We start from the raw sequence: 17,211 nt of genomic DNA on the forward strand, positions 1-17,211 counted from the left end.
GAACCATTCCCAAAGCCAACTCTTCAGACAGGGATTGGACTAGACAATAAGACAGAAAACGATACTGGTGAGGAATGAGCTTCTTGGCTCAAGTAGGCACATGAGACTATGTGGGCAGCTGCTGTCTGGAGGGGAGATGAGAAGGCAGAGGGGGACAGGAGCTGGCTGACTAGACATGGGGAATACAGAATGGAGAGGAGGAGTGTGCTGTCTCATTAGGAGAGCAGCTAGGAGTACATAGCAAGGTGTGTATAAATTTTTGTACGAAAGACTGACTTGATTTGTAAACTTTCACTTAAAGCACAATATTAAAAAAAAAAAAAAAGCCCCCAGAATGGCAGCCAATCTGCTCTTGGCCAGGCCTAGTTTTTTTCCTTTACACAAAGGCAATAAAGAGTGAACTTGATAGTTCTGAGGCGAGTCCTCTTGTATAATCAACACTGGCTCTAAACGAGCAAGCCCTCCGTTTCAGCATTTGCCTCCAACGCATCAAATCAAGGGGAAGATTTCCCAAAGGCTGAGAGTTAAGCTACTTACTGACAGCTGGAAGCTTAATTACTGCTTTTCTGAGAGCATTAACTCTCACTGGCCAATGACTACACATCCTATTAGCCTTGTAAATTAACATGTGCCCAAAAATCTCAAAGAAATCGGCCTAAGTTTAAAGGAAATCAGGCAGTTAGATTAAAAGAAAAAAAAAAAAAACTGCTTTCCACCTCTCCTTTCTGTGTTCTTTTAATTGGGATTTTAAAGAAATAGGGAGATTGCCTGGATACAAGGGACAACCCAATTCCTAAAGCCTCGAGACACCGTGAGAGGTTGCCCCAAGGTTCTCCACTCCTCCAGCCTCCCAGAACCCCCCAGACCCTTTGGGAATGTTCATAAGTAGCCAAGGAACCCTTAGGTCAAGCTCCCCCAGGCATGGTGATCAATCCTGCTTGTAGAGACTCACCTGGTTTATTCACAGAGTGCCAAAACTCAAAAAGGAAAATCAAAAGCAGCTTATTCCTTAGCTCGCTCAACTTACCACCACTTTTGTGGCAAACATGTACTTGTCCCGAAGCTGAAAGTCTTTCACTTCCTCGAGAATCACTTCCTGGTTTTCCCAGGACTGGAAGAAGTCTGTACTTCGGAAAACTGTGGAGTAACCAAAGGGTTCATGCCGTTCAACGTAGATGGTGTTTGGCTTGTCATAGGGATCAATTCCCCTGCAAGAAAATTAAAAGTGGTTAATATTTCTATATTCAATAATTTGAGGTATGGAGGTTTTGCCATACAACCAACTAGATGTCGGACCATGATGGTATGACCTCCAAATGATTCTACGGTTCAAGAATGTCCTGATTTTAGTGCCTCCTTAGCCTGGTAGATCTGTTGCCATAAGTCAATTCCAACTCACAGCGACCCTACAGAGCAGAGTAGAACTGCCCCCTAGGGTTTCCAAGGCTGTAACCTTTACAGAAGCAGACTTTCACATCTTTCGCTCCTTGGCTTGATAGAGAGGGGGAGAAACTGCCATTTGTAAAGTGCTTTTTATTGTTATTGTGGTTGTTCAAAGCATCCTCGGTTTAGCTGAAGGTAAATTCTGGCCCTGATTGAGAAGAACGAACAACAGAAAAAGTCCAAGGTGCAGTGTTGCAGAGTAAATAAACAAGATGACTTCAAAAATGGATTGAAGGAGGCTTCAGCAAGTTTCAGAGAAATAGAGAGTATTTCCTCCAGATACTTCACTCTCGGAGGAACAGCACTGGAGAAAACTAGGTTATGTCTCTGTGCCTGATTCTTCGAACAGGACTTGTTCTTTTCTCTTATCATTCGTCCCCTGCTGATGTCACAGATGGATTTGTGCAATCTGGTGTCACACCACCAGTGCAATTTCATCTCCCAGGAGGCACCTGCAGAAACTCTTTCTCCTTGACACCCTTCAGACTTAGAGGGCTCATTTCTTTCTTGGTGCTTTTGTCAACACTGCACCCTGTGCAGGGTTTCCCTCTCAGGCACTCTGATCCATCCAGCTAAGTCCTAATCAGCCTGCATACAAATGTTTGTAGCAGTTTACTCACAATTGCCAAAAACTGAAAGCAACCAAGACGTCCTTAAATAGGTGAATGGATAAACAAACTGGAGTACATCCATACCAAAAACTAAACCCAAATGCCGGCGCGACCCAATAGGACCGAGTAGAACTGCCCCATAGAGTTTCCAAGGCGCAGCTGGGGGATTCGAACTGCTGACCTTTTGGTTCACAGCAATGGAGTATTCAGCAATAGAAAAGAAATGAGTTATCAAGCCACAAAAGGACATACAAGAGCTTTAAATGCATATTGCTAAGTGAAAGAAACCAGTCTGAAAGAGCTACATGCTGTCTGATTGCAATGCACGACGTTCTGGAAAACGCAAAACCAGACAGACAGTGAAAAGATCAGTGGTTGCCTCTGGGTCGGGGCGGGGGGGCTAGGTGGAGCATGGGGCATTTTTAGGGAAGTGACACTATTCTGTAGGATACTATAATAGTAGGCACATGATAGTGAACATCTGTCAAAATCCACAGAACTGTACAACGCAAAGAGCAAACCCTACTGCAAGTTACGGACCTTAGTTAATAATAACGTATCAATGTTGGCTCATCAATTATAACAAGTGTACCACAGGAATGCAAAATGTTAACAGGAGGTGTGACGTGCAGGGGTGAGGGGGCGTATGGGACGTCTGTCCTTCCTGTACAGTTTTTCTGTGCACTGAAAACTGCTCTGAAAAATAAAGCCTGTGAAATCTAAGTCCTGCTTATCCTCTGAGGTCAAGGCCAAGTCTCCCTCTTCTAGGAAGCCATCCCCGATGTTCTCCTCTTTCTCCCAATACTAGCAACACTTCTCTGCGGCACTCAATTTCATGCCTCTTCTATGCATTTTAACTCCAAAGGAAGTTATGAAACTGCTCTGGTTGGGTAGAACTTTGGAATCGGTCTCGTTACTCTATGCAGCAGTTTCTTATACACTGTATTATATTGTTCGCCATGATGTGTTTGAGCTCTGAGAGAGTGCAGATGCCTTTACAAGCCTTGTCTTATATTTCTTTTATACCCTACAAGGTTCCTAGCTGAATCCATACTTGCTGCACTAGACTCATGGACCATAATAAGAGAGGCTACTCCAAGCTTAAAATGGAGAGTGACTACATCAAACTGCCTCAGAGGTTAATCTCTGAGCTTTAGGCCCCAAACAGCAGCTGTGAGGATGACTAATCCACCCCAGGTTTTCTAACATTCCCAAGAACACCAAGGCCAGAGTGGATCATTCAGGCAAGTGGGAGAAACCATTGGGAAATAAACAGGGAAGAGAGCAACAGAGTGAAGGTGCACAGGGAGGAACACCTGCGAAAAAGTGGAAGGACTCGCTTGGTGGAACTGTCTTTGTACAGGTCCATATGCACAATGGCATTCGGGATAATGCCGGTAATGACACAAAACTCCTTCCAAGATGTACTGTCAAAAACATTTTCTCAAAAAAGGGGGATGGAGGAATGAAAGGAGGGCAGGAGGTGAGAAAAAGAGCAGAAAAAAAGAGAGTGAGCCAGGCGCTTTACACAATGGGGAAAGACTTGACTTCGGCCCTGCAGTCTGACATCTTACGAGGCCGTGGTGAAACCAGCACCTTGGCCCTAGCGTGGGAGACAACCACGCTTCATCATCTGATCTTCTCTGTGTGTGGGGGTGGTTGGTTGCGTGTTCTCTTCTTTTCCACAATTAGAAGTACTGATTAAAGTACTTCCTCTAGCCTGGGGGTATGCAAATTAAAGTGAAGCTGCTAGGTATTTTTAACATGGTGGAGAGGAAGAAACCTTTATTCAGCTATTTTGAGACCCGGTTCACCTCTATTATCCCTTCCTAGCAAAAGCAGGTACAAACATCTAAAGATAGAACTGTGACTTTCATCCCCATTCTCTTTCATAATTTGTATTAAAAAATGCAATTGCCATCAAGTTTATTCTAACTCATGGTAACTCCACATGTGTCAGGGTGGAACAGTCCTCTAAAGGGTTTTCAATGGCTGATTTTTCAGGAGCAGATCACTAAGCCTTTTTTCCAAGATCCCTCTGAGAGGAGTAGATTCAAACCTCTATCTAACCATTCGGTTAGCAGCCAAACATGTTAACCCTTGGTGCTGCCCAAAGACTCCCGTAAACCATACAGAAGTCCAGTAAGTGGGCCTCCCCTTTGTGAAGGCCACTACACCTACAAGTTCTTTGCAGTCACCTGGCCTTCCACTCCTAAGCTCCCTCACACCTACTTCTTGTTCTCCTTGCCTTCATTCGGAAATTCCAATCCTTCTTCTACCTCCAGGCGCAGTCATCAGTCTGCACCTGGACTTACCTGCCTCACCTACTGGGAATCCCTCACTCCACAGCTCTTCCACGACCTGTCTGTCTTGCACTCTCAAGCCTCGGACATAAGTTACTGGCTTTCCTCACTCACTCTGCTCCCAGGCTGCCAAGCATTACTGAACAAACTTAGCCATTATTATGTGAGAGGTTAGCTCACAGTCTTATTTATTATGGGGGACCCTAGGGGAACCCCCCAAATGGCATAAAATCCCTTTACGAGGGGCATGCAACTATTTTAAATAAGATTGGCCAGTCTTTCCCCCTAAGATATCTGTGTGTCTGCACTCAGGCAGAAGGTATAACCCGCAAATTGTCAAACTTGAAGTTTCTTCATCTAGTAATCCTGCTGGTTTGCCCCTTCAATACACAGGGTCGCTATGGGTCAGAACTGACTCAATGGCAACAGGTTTGTTTTTTTTCTGGCTTTAAACAGATAAAAGAAGCCCTGGTGGTGCAATGGTTAAGTGCTTGGCTGCTAACCCAAAGTTCAAGGGTTCAAACCCACCAGACACTCCTCAAGAGAAAGATGAGGCAGTCTGCTTCCAAAAGATTTCCCTTACGGCCACGGAAAGCCTGTGGGGCAGTTCTACTCTGTCCTATAGTCGCTCTGAGTCGGAACTGACTTGATAGCAATGGATTTGGTTTTGGTTTAAACAGACAAAAAAGTAATTTGTTCCTTTAAAATTCAAATAAAGCAAAAGAAAGTTACAATGGTATTCCCTGGGTGGAATACCATTGATGGGACTGTGGTTGTAATTTCAGTAAGGCCCCACAACCTCTGCTCAAATAACAACAAAAAAAAGAGGGTCACAAACAGCTGGCCCCTATGACAAGGAAGCCCACTGGAGCTACAAATACTCTGCTGTAAGGCACTTACTCCCTTCATCTTCACAGCCCTCAATTACTAAGGAAGCAATACCAACTGAAGACACTTCCCCTCAAACAGAGAGCTAAAGGAAGCATAAAAATTATCTAAATTTTATTTGATCATTACATCTAATGAGGATTAAAAGTGCATATAAAAGTCAAATGACAAACAGAACTACACATACATACACATATACAACATATTTCATATCACTGAAGGTTAATCTCAAATATATAAAGAGCTTCCGGAAATCAGGAAGAAAAAGACTGACAATCAAAAGAAAAATGGCAATGAACATGAGCGGGCATTTCGCAGAAAATAAATATAAATGATTCTTGAATGGATAACTATATGTTCAAATTCATTCATAATAAGAAAAACATAAATTAAAACTACGCTAAATATTATTTTTTACCTAACAGATTGGCTGTGGAGAGAGGTACTATTCTATGTTGCTGAAAAAAAAAAAAAGAGAGCGCAAATTTTGACACATTCTATAGAAAATCTGACAATATCCACAAAAGTCAGAAATCCAATGGTTCCTTTATTGAGAATAAATCGGTGCACAAAACTGACTAAAATCCCTGCCTTTACGGAGCTTTCATTCCCTTAAAGAGGGAGGGCTAGAAAATAAGCATGATAATAATATATTAGAATGTGATTCCCAGTGGCCATCAAGTCAACCCTGACTGATGGAAACCTCCTGTGTGAGTGGAACTATGCTCCATGGAGTTGTCAATGGCTGATTTTTCAGAAATAGATTTCCAGCCTTTCTTCCGAGGCAGCCCTGGGTGGACTCAAACCTCCAACCTTTCAGTTAGCAGCCGAGCATGTTAACTGTTTGCAACACCCAGGGACCCCATAAGTACAGTAAATCCTTATGATTTGCAGATTCCCTATTTGCAAATTCACTTACTTGCTAAAATTTATTTGAAAACCAAAAATCAATACTTGTGGTGCTTTCCCAGTCATGTGCCACCACGTGCAGAGCAGTGAAAAATCTGAGTCACCCAACGTGCACATTTCCAGCTGAGGATGAACAAGGAGACGATGCTCCACCTTCTTGTTTCAGCTCTCATACTATGAGCACGCGTCCTTCACCTGCCCTATATAGTACCCTATTTTTTGCATTTTTGTGCTTTGTTTTGTTTTTATCTTTTTATTGTACTTTACATAAAGGTTTACAGAACTAGTTTCTCATTAAACAGTTAGTATACATATTGTTTTATGACACTGGTTAACTATCCCACGACATGTCAACACTCTCCCTCCTCAACCTTGGGTTCCCTATTACCAGCTTTCCTACCCCTCCTGCCTTCTAGCCCTCACCCCAGAGCTAGTGCACCCCTTTATTCTTGTTTTGTTCCGTGGGCCTGTCCAATCTTCGGCTGAAGGGTGAACCTCAGGAGTGACTTCATTACTCTCAGGGTTTCTCCAGTCGTCTCTGTCAGGCCAGCAAGTCTGGTCTTCCTTTTTGAGTTAGAATTTTGTTCTGCATTTTTCTCCAGCTCTGGCATTTTTGTGCTTTTTTGTTGATGATTTCACTGTTTAAAGTGGCCCCCAAGCACAGTGCTGAGGTGCTGCCTAGTGTCCCAAAGCCCAAGAAGGCTGTGATGCGCCTTACTGGAAAAATACGTGTGTTAGAGAAGCTTCCTTCAGGCATGAATTATAAAGTTGGCCATAAGTTCAATGCTAATGAGTCGACAATATATATTAACTAAGGTGTCTTTAAAAGAAACACAATTATGTGTTTACACATATCACACATTGTGTACAATAAGTATCACATGCATTAGTTCCCAGGAACCTATCCTTGTTATTTGCTCTTAGTAACAATTGTGCAGTATTTGCTAATTCAGTGTTTGCAACAACTTCGTAGAACATAAATAAATAATTTTCACTAATAATGAAAATCGACTGCATGTCTGTGTACATGCATTCCAGGAAAAGGGAACAGCAAGTGCAAAGGCCCTGCGGTAGGAACGTGCCTAATATTTCACCTGAGACAAACAACGCATTAGTGGTTCTGAGCTGAGAAGTGACATTTGACTTGCTTTGAATAGGATCAGCCTGGCTACGTTCTGAGAATAGACTGTGGAAAGTCAAGAGCGCAGGTAGAAAGACCAGGTGGAGACTAAGAAGCAACAATGGTACCTTGGAGTAAAGTGGTAGGTGAGTAGTAGGTTCTGGATGTATTTTAAAGGTAGAGCCAACCTGATAGGTTGACTGTAAAGCACAAAAACAGGTGGGATCAATGATGACTCCCAAGTTTTGGGCCTGAGCAACTAGGAAAAAGGGTTTTCCATCAGTGAAATGGGGATGATTATGGGTAAAGGTGGTTTAGGGCAGTGAAGACAGAGTCAGTTTGGGAAGTATCAAGTTTGTGACATCTCTTAGTCATCCATGCACAAGGGTCAAGTGAACAGTCAGATATACCCACTGACTCAGCAATCCCACTCGTGGGAATTTGTCCTGTGCATTCGTCCAACCATGTACAAATTCACGTATTCAAGATTATCTACTGTATCACTGCAACAACAAAAGATCAGAAACAACTGTGACTAGAAACAAATGCACCTCCTGAGATATGGCCCGGTTTTTTTCATCCCCCTTCTCAAAAACCTACAATGGCTTCCCATTGCCTTCAGAGTTCAGTCCAAATTCCTTTATCAAGCCCTGTAGATTCTGATGCCAAATTCTTTTTCCAAACTTCACCCAACATTGTCCCAGATAAGACTCAATGTTCTCCCTCCAAATGCCACAACGCCTCATCTCTGAGCATTTAGCCGTTCTGTTCCTCTACCTAGAATTCCTCTCCCCCACACCTCTGCATGCTACATCTCACCTGTTGTGCACGTCCTAATCGATAGCAACCTCCTCCAAGAAGCTATCTATGATCTTCCACCAGGAAGGAGTACAAGCCCCCTCCGGCTTCTTGTACTGTACCTTTCACTTCTGTGCTTCTTTGAGGTATGTTATTTACATGAATGTCTTTTCTTACCTCCTAACCTGTAATCTCCCCAATGAGTATATCCATACATTATCCAACTTCTTATGCCCAAAAGCACCAACATGCTTTATTTTAGAGATATTAAGTATATACCTAATGAATGAACAAGCGACAGAATTTTATACAGAGAAAAATCCCCATTTCTGATACAACACTATAAAAGCAAAAGTCTTCAGAATCGTTAATTCATGCAAGAGCTTCAAGGTTCCCTGACAGACAGAGAAATGCAAAAGCTCTAACCCTCTCTCACAAACAGCCCTTCTTTCTGAAACCCCTGGTGAGCCAGGGATACTTGACGCCTTAACTCCCGGATCTGGAAAATTTCCTTCCTAAACCCAATGTTTAACATTTCAGGGGAGGGCAGAAGGTTTGTCCACAATGAAGGAGGCAGCACTGAGACAGGAGGTGGCCCAACTTACCAAGAAAATGACTTCACGTGTTCCTGAATCATGATCCAGGTCTGGCCAAAATCATCTGATCTCCATAGCTGCAAAGATCGAAGCAACAAGAAGTGGTTGCGATGTAACGGACGTGTGCAGCCTGAATCCCACCACAAGCTGAAGTCTGCCTTATGTAACACGCTGGCCATGAAAACAGATCACTAAACCCGTTCAGTGACTCCCAAAGCAAATAAAGGCGAGAAGGAAGGACAAACCTACACCTTTGCATTCCTCTCCATAGTTACAACTGGAAGGAAAAATGATGTGACTTGTCTCTCATTTTTGGATTACCAGAAATCATCCTTTACTCAACACTAGCTCCTAAGTGACTGTAAGAACAAAAGGATTATACTTGGTGCTTCTAGCCTGAGAATCAGTGTCTTAAAAAGCCCATGATGGGCCACAGTGATTACAGTGGAATGGAGAGGACTAAGTTCAGTATCTAAAAAGGGAACCACCTAAATACGTAGGGTGCAGTCATGAGTAATTAACTTATCCATCTGTGCCAAAGTCCCACGACTTCTGAAGACACATCCTGAGAAGGCTCCTCTGGCCCTAACCAGGTGCTGTCAAGCCGATCCTGACTCACAGTGACCCCACGTGTGTCAGAACAGAACCGTGCTCTGTAGGGTTTTCAATGGTTGATTTTGCAGAAGTAGATCACCAGGCCTTTCTTCTGAGGTACATTTGGGTAGATCTGAACCTTCAACTTTTCAGTGAGTAGCTGAGCAGGTTAACTGTACTACCTTGGAACTCTTTCCTCTGGCCCTAGCAATTGTGTACTAAGAGGTATAAGGCCAAAATTAACAATAAACCACCTACACTGGTAAACTGACCCAGCCCATGCTTAGGTTACTCCCTAAGGCAATCAAAGGTAAACAGATAGTGTTTTGGTTAAACAACCTGCAAAGAAAAAGAAATGTTCTAAGGTTCCATGGAGCGGAACACATTCAAAACTCATAAATGCAATCACACAGGATCTGCAGGTTTCAAAGATTTAGGCCACATGAGTATTGCTGACTTGACAAATTTCAGCCTTTAGGCATACATCTTACTCAGGTTCTCTCCCCACCTCTCACCTTTTCTTCTAACCTGGATTAAAGGAGGAAAATATACACATTTATATTACACGCACACAAAGGCTAAATGTTAAAGTCAATGGCCACATCAAACAAATTTATCAAAAGCAGTATGTGCAAGGTGGAGGACGGGGAACGTAGAACAGAAAGCTGAAAGGAGATGCAGAGCTCAGATGCCAGGCTTTTCTACCCGGCTCTCGCCAATTAAATTCCAGGGCCTCAGTTTACACCAAGAGCAACAAAGGTGCATCTACACTTAGAAGGGCAAGATGTTTAAGGAACAAGCCTGCCAAGTGCAGGGTGTTGATCCCTGGCTTGGATGCAGACTTAGAGTGCCAAGGGGATATATTTTTTCTTAGCCATGGTAAGTGATATAGTAGCTACAAAGGCTAAGCCTGAGAGAGAGGGAGTGAGGAGCCTCAGGGAGGTCCCTCAAAGGACATGCAGTCCACACAGGCAGAGTAGAAAGCTGGAGGTGCCCCACACCACCGTGTCCCAGCAAGCTCTCTTACCTGCTTGTTGGGGTGAGACCTGTCGAATCCCAGGAGAAGGTTCGAGGCCTTGCTGTGTAGGAGGAGATCAGCTGCTCGGAATGGGATGGAAAAGCCTTGGAGAGTGTTGCAGAAGTCAAACGTGATCCAGAGGTACTGGGCATACGCGTCAACAAAGATGTACTACAAGAGAAAGGAGGTGACCTCAGAGCAGGACTTGGCCAAAGCCACCCAACACCTTCTCCAAACACTGTGAGCAGGGGGCAGAGCGACACCAAGGGACCAGGAGCTTGGGGTGCCTTCACGCGGCTTTCTCACCATGCCCGGGCAATGAAAAGATGCTGGCACACACAAGGCTCAGTGAGAGAAGGGCTGGAGCAGGGCCACAGACTGGTCTTGCTTAAGCAAGTAATGAAGCTAATCAAAGCCTTTCTATTTTTTTTTTTTTTTTTTCTTTCAACTGACTTGGCCATTCTACTCCCTGGCCAGTTACTCAATTCCAATCAGAGGGTTGCTACTGGCAGCTGGGACAAAGGAGGCCTGCCCTTCAGATTGGCTAAACTGAGAAAACAGTAAGAGACAAGCCTGCAAAGATGGGACTGCTGTCTCGCAGCCTCTGAGCAGCTCAAGCCATGCCTTTCCAGAAAAATCCTTAAAGTCACATCTACCCAGGGCAATAAGCTTCTCCTTCTTACTATTATACCAGGTGCCAGGGCAGCTGTGGGGACCAGGTCACCCTGTGGCTGGCACACTCACTCTGGGCAGAGCAGGAAATGGCCCTGGTGAGCAGAGGCCCCGCCTTGTTTTGCTGCTGCCTGGGTGAGTGACTTTGAACCAGTTCAGCTGAACAGTGACTATCAGCCTAAGGAGTTCTCTGGGGGAAAGGCTCAAGTCCATTCAATTTAACAAGTGTGTGTTGATGATTCACCACTGGGGATGCCACAATGGAAAACCAGGGTCCTTCCCCTCAGCTGGCTTGCAATCCAAAGAGGGAGAAAGACATGTCCTCTGCTAACCATGATTCAAGGGCAATGTGGTCAAATGAGAAATGGTGGGCAGAGTCCCATCAAAGCCCCAATGACAGCGGGTTAGTTCTGGCTTGGGAAGTGAGAATGGGACTCCAAGGAACAGGTAGATCTTGAAAGGCAGGTAAGACTTCCATAGAGAAAGAACATTTCAAGCCTAGGGCAGTTTGAGTTTGGGCACAAAGGAAAAAAAAAATACAGCATGGGTTTGAGGATAGAAAATAAGGCTGCACGGGAGAAATCCCGAGGGCTGCCCTTGCACCCAGAAGAACTAGGGAGGCTCGGGGACTACGTTGTGAACCAGAAACTAGAATAAGCGGAACCCAGCTACTCCAACAATCAGGCATTTAAACCCTAGAGATAAAGCAATACAAAAGAATCCATCAAGGCACTTTGCATAATTGATTCCACCTGACCCAGATCAATCTTCTGCTCCGAGCCTTTTCAGCACACACAGCCTTGGCCAGAGCTAATACTTGGCACTTGTTTGCACGTTGCTTTCATATGTTAAGTCTTTTTCACTTGCACTCTTTTCCCCCAACATTCAGACCTTCCCAGGAGCATATTTTGTGTGTTGTCTTTCTCTTGTGTTTCCTCTATGGCATCTAGCGAAGAACTCCAAACTCTGTAGAACCCTAACTGAATCTAAATGGAAGTGGAAGGTGGTCAATGTTTTGAAAGCAAAAACTGCTATAAGCAAATACAATGTTATAACAATGGTTACGATCATAAGAGTGTCGTCATAATTTTTGGCACAAAAACATCCCTTAGGAATAACTTAGTCCGTCTCCCTGCTCCCAATCCATCATGGATACTGAAGGGAGTGTTCTCAATTTGAGAAGATTTCTCCAGAAATCTATTCCATAGCTTCCTGTAGCCTCACATTTGAGAAGCTAAAAATCATGGACCCAGTCACAGAATCTGTCGTTGCTCGTGACAATAGCTAAAATGTTCACAAGCACTTACCAGGTACCAGGCACTAAGTAAAACTTTTGCTCGTCTGACCTCATTTGGTCCTCACAGCAAATCAACGCTTTAGGTATTATTACTATCCTCTCTTTTACTAATAAGGAAACTGATGCTCACGCTAGTTAAGCGCCCAAGGTGACGCAGCTAGCCACAGCATTTACATCAGTGTCTGCCTACTCCAGAGCCCATCTTAACAGTTCATCAACCCTTATCTCTCTTCTTCAGATGAAGAGGCTGCACTTCCTGAATTTAATTCATAGGACTCACATTGTACCACTGGACTCATTTATGTGCCTCCTCACTTAATCCTCTCCTTAAATACTCAGAACTCTCTCTTCCTTTGCCTTCTGTGACACCTCAACCTTCCATCCACCGATCTCGGACCATCTCTGTCCTTCCATCACCTTTGCCCACTCTTGTCTTCATCCACCCACTACCCTCAGGTAACCTCAGCAGTCACTCCTCCATCCTTGGCTCTCCTAACTTGGCTTACCCTTCCACACAGCTTCAACTCCTGCCTCAACGAATGAGAACGCCATGACTTCCGAATCTATAGCCCAACCCAGGCTTCTCGCCCAGACTCTGCTTTCATTACCCTCTTTATCTTCTCAGCCTCTCCACTCTGATGTGTCAAGATGTTCCACCACCTCTGCAAGTGAAGTTTTCAGTACCTTCCTACCAAAACCCAATTCTCCCTCCCCACTTCTCAATTTCTGTCCATGCCACACCATTCTCCCAGGCCTACCATTCACAATTAGAGTTTGCTTTTTGCTCCATTCCCTTCCTTTAACCCTCACTTTGAATCACTCACCTACCCTACTGCATTTTCCTTCCAAAGTATTTTCAAAATCTGTACCTTCCTTTTTATTCCCAGGGCTACCGGCTTGGCCCATGTCCCTACTAGAGGCTGTCAGTAGCTTGGGGACAGGCACTGGTTTTATTCACCCTCGAGTTCCTAGGACCTAGCAGGATGTGAAATACTTAGACGGTGATACCAAGTTTTAGCTGAGTGACCGAGCAAAGTCATCCCTAGATTGCCACAATGGTTCCCTCTCTAGACTCTCCTCCATCTTTCTCTTCCAACCCATCATGCACAATGCTAGATGATGTTGTTACTTGCTGTGAGTAGGCTCCGACTCGTGGCAACCTTACATATAACAGAACAAAGCATTGCCCAGTTCATTTGTTGTACCTATTAGTGCCTTCCAACCTAAGGGGCTCATCTTCCAGCACTCTATCTGACAATATTCCGTTGTGATTCGTAAGGTTTATATTGGCTAACTTTCAGAAGCAGATTACCAGGCCTTTCTTCCTAGTCTATCTGAGTCTGGAAGCTCCACTGAAACCTGTTCAGCCTCATAGCAACATGCAAACCACCCAGACAGGTGGCAGCTGCATATGAGGTGCTTTGGCAGGAAACCAAACCATGGTCTCCTGAATGGATCCAACAGTCCCACCATGGAACCACCATTGCCCCGGGCCAGGGGATACATTTCCCTAAAAGACACTACTCACAGTTACTTCCTACTCGGAAATTCTTCCCTGGCTGCCACAGCCCTTGAAGCAAAAGAATCTCCTCCATCTTCAAAAGAGAGGCCTGACTGATCTGCCCAAGCACCTAGCTGCTAACCTCCACCTCTGAGAAGCTAATGTCCCACTGTCCGGCAAGAAACCGCCTATTAGCACCACAGAGCCTCTGCCCACACCCTTCTCCTCCTAGAGGGTTCCCACCAATTCTGCCCTACCTATTGAAATCAGGTCAACCCCTGAATCTCCATTTCTGACTCTAACAACTCCACAAAGCCTTGACTTCCCTAATCTACCTCATCTAACTCCCACAGCTCTGGCTGTTTATAGGTTCCATCCATCACCAAGCCAGTGCTCCGTGCTGTTGTGTGACTGTGTCATGAATGCACACCTTAGGAAGGCACAGGATGTCCAACTCTGTTTTTACATCCTCTCTACTATAATTTTTTTTTTTTCTACTATCTAGCTGTCCAGTTTACTTGAGGACGACCACAGATTTGCCCACAGAGTCGTTCTTCTGGGGGCTACCTAAAACAACAAAACCAGTTGTCCTCGAGTTGATCTGACTCACGGCACCCCACATGTGTCAGAGTAGAACGGCACTCCGTAGGGTTTTCAATGGCTCGTTTTTCAGAAGTAGATTGCCAGGTTTTCTTCCGAGGCACCTCTGGGTAGACTCAAACCTCCAGCCTTTTAGCAGCTGAGCGTGTTAACTATTTGCACCACCCAGGGACTTAAGCTATGTGATTTCAGGAGAGTGCTCATGTACCCCAGCCTCTCCAACCCTGTTTGCAATCATTTATGTTCCAGAGGAGCTTCATCTCTGCCTAAAACTTTGTTTCCTCTTAACATACAAGCATAGCAAACTAAGTTCGGTAGCATAAGTCATTTTTCCAGTTTTGAGACGAGAAGCCAAGAGAGCAGCAAGAGGAGGAAGGGCAGGGGAAGAAACGAAGGAACTTATCTCTAGGATATGGGAACAAAGGGACAACGAGGGGAATTCATTAGTTTTACTTTGGACCAAGCTCTGCCTGGAAAAGGCCGAATCAGCTCTCCCTTCTGCTGAGGTTGTGAAGCTTAACTGTATATTCTGTGACTTGGCGACCTTTTTAAAAGATCCCCAGACATATTTAGATCGTGCCTGACTGATGGTGGAGGTCCCACAAGTGGCTAGGGCTGCATACTGGTTCAGGGAGTTACCACACAGAGGAACGAGAAGGAAGTAGCACTGCTGGTTAGTGCTAAAATAGACTCAATTACGCACATGACCCCAAGAGTGACAATCACCACTCCATCTTACCACAAAGCACAGCCACCAGACCAGAAGTGGCTGCCTAACAAGCACCTTCTTCCTCCCTCCTCAGGCACACGCCCTTAGATTTCCTTGTGGTCCTTTCAGGACCCCTTAGCCTTTCAGAGCTGCTGCTGCCACTCACTCCAGCCACTGCGCATCACACTCTGCAGCCCACCCAACCTTTCTACAGGGGTGGCTTGCCTGGGCCCTGCACCCAGGTACTGAGAGCAAGGCACCCAACCTTGTGCAATGTTTCTCAGGAAGTGGTAGGTCTGGTGGGGTCATTTGCCTTCCAGGGGACAAAGGCAAGCGTAACAAAAGCAATCAGCACAGTGAGAGTCATCATTTCCTTCCTGAGAAGTCTGGGGAGGAGTAACAGCCTTCTCTGGGGAATCGGTAACTTCACAGAACCCTAACCTCACTCAGCCCACGGTCTATCAGGACGTTCTTCACACGGCAGCCCTCTTCATGCCCGACTCTTCACCTCACCAGCTCAGTCTAATATGAACAGACAGCACTTAGGCTGCAAGCTCGCTGCACCCATCTCACCTCGCAGCACCTAAAACTCCCTTACTGCAATCATCCAGGAGATTCTCCTTCCTTCTTGCCCCAACGCCATGGCCCCTGGCCTGCTCCTTTTCCAGCCCTACTGCCCAAAGGCCCCTTGTTCCCTCCCTGCACTAAAACTCCTCCTGCAAGTCCACAGCACCACCTTCCCTAACTTCTCACTCCTCGGGCTTAGGGTATTGGCAGTTGCTCACCACAACCCACGAGAAGCAGGAAGGAAGGCAGAATCTGCTTAGACCTCTATGCACACTGGTTGACAGGGGCGTCTGTTGGAGGTGGGGGTGGGAGACTAGATTAAGCTAAAAAGGTAGACTCCAGAGGGACATCAGGACCATTCAAAGGTCCAGTGTCCCAGCCACCAACACAGTCTCAGCTACAACTTCAGCAAGAGTTAGCTCTGAGACAGTGTGTAAAAATTACCAATAGTAACAATCATCAGAGAGGCAGAGCATAATAAAGTGAACAGTCCAAGTGTTTCTTAATTCTTGCCAGGTGAGGCACACAGAGCTGCCCACAGAAGGGACAGCACAGCCAGCAAGCTGGACACTGAGGCGAGGCTTGTCACCTCAAAAGAGCCAAGAGCAAACAGGGCAGCAGGGCCTACCCAACTCGGGGAGCCCCAGCAGCAGGCCTGGCTGACCACAGTGCAGTGGACGGAAAGGGCACTGACACCCAGCACTCCTGTGCATGCAGCCAAATCCTTCCAACACCTTCTCCTTGCTTTTCATTTGGTGGGGACTGGGGACTGCTCTGTGACCCCACAGATAGGTGGGAGAGGAGAGTTTGCTCTTAACTGAAGCTCCGCTTAGAGATCATTAGGCAGGGTTGATATCTAACAGGTGTACACCAGTAGTGACTATTCTAATTGTTTAAAAAAAAAAAAAAAACTTCTGTACTAGTTGGTAAATTAGCCACTGGCCTGAAAACCATGTGCGCCCCCCCCCTACAGCCCCAATGGCCTGCACCCTTCCCCAGGTCCTCCCCACAACCCAGCAACTAAAAGGTTAATGCCTGGCCCAGCATGGAGGGGGAGCCTCCAGGGCCCAGCTCCCTTCTGGACAGGGTCTGCTCTGATTGGCCAGTGCCCAGGACATTTCGCTCAGGAAATATTCTGAATACAGCCCCTGCAACAGACCAGAGGCAACCTGAGAAGCCAGTACTGCGGCCACCAAAAGGACTGAGCAGAGCTTGCTCTCTTATTCCTTCTGGAGGCACAGGGAGCAGCAGCTACCATGGAGTTTCTCAGCATCCTTAGAAGTCATCCGACTCTGGAAATGAGCTAGGCAGCACATGAGCAGGAAAGAAAGCCAGCAAATAACTATCAAAGAGCGATCTAAATGGCAAGAAAGCTTTGTAGGGTCTTATTCCTGCCCCTCCCCCCTCCAGCTCCCTGCAGCCAGCGGAGGGCAATCTCATCAATACTTCCTCCAAATCAAGACTGCCAGCTTCTACTGCAGAAACAAAGCCCCCCTAAGGCCAGCCAGCTGGAAAAACAAATGAAAAGCACAGCAATTACTGTTGCTTTGGTTTTCTTTCCTACACGAGTACAGGTTCAGAGACA

At 45.6% G+C, this 17,211-nt stretch overlaps 1 protein-coding gene across 3 annotated transcripts in view; it reads right to left on the bottom strand.

Moving 5' to 3' along the window:
- SORL1 (sortilin related receptor 1) overlaps positions 1–17,211 on the bottom strand; it is a 195,255-nt gene that overhangs the window by 147,396 nt on the left and 30,648 nt on the right. For all 3 annotated transcript variants that reach the window (XM_003418269.4, XM_064268936.1, XM_064268935.1), the window contains exons 4-6: positions 10,290–10,451; positions 8,678–8,745; positions 1,028–1,208 (exon numbers count right to left, since the gene is read on the bottom strand). In XM_003418269.4, the coding sequence (XP_003418317.3) occupies positions 1,028–1,208; positions 8,678–8,745; positions 10,290–10,451 (411 nt within the window). The remainder of the gene's footprint in view (positions 1–1,027; positions 1,209–8,677; positions 8,746–10,289; positions 10,452–17,211) is intronic.

This window comes from Loxodonta africana, chromosome 15 (genome assembly GCF_030014295.1).
Source record: "Loxodonta africana isolate mLoxAfr1 chromosome 15, mLoxAfr1.hap2, whole genome shotgun sequence".
Lineage (NCBI taxonomy): Eukaryota > Metazoa > Chordata > Mammalia > Proboscidea > Elephantidae > Loxodonta > Loxodonta africana.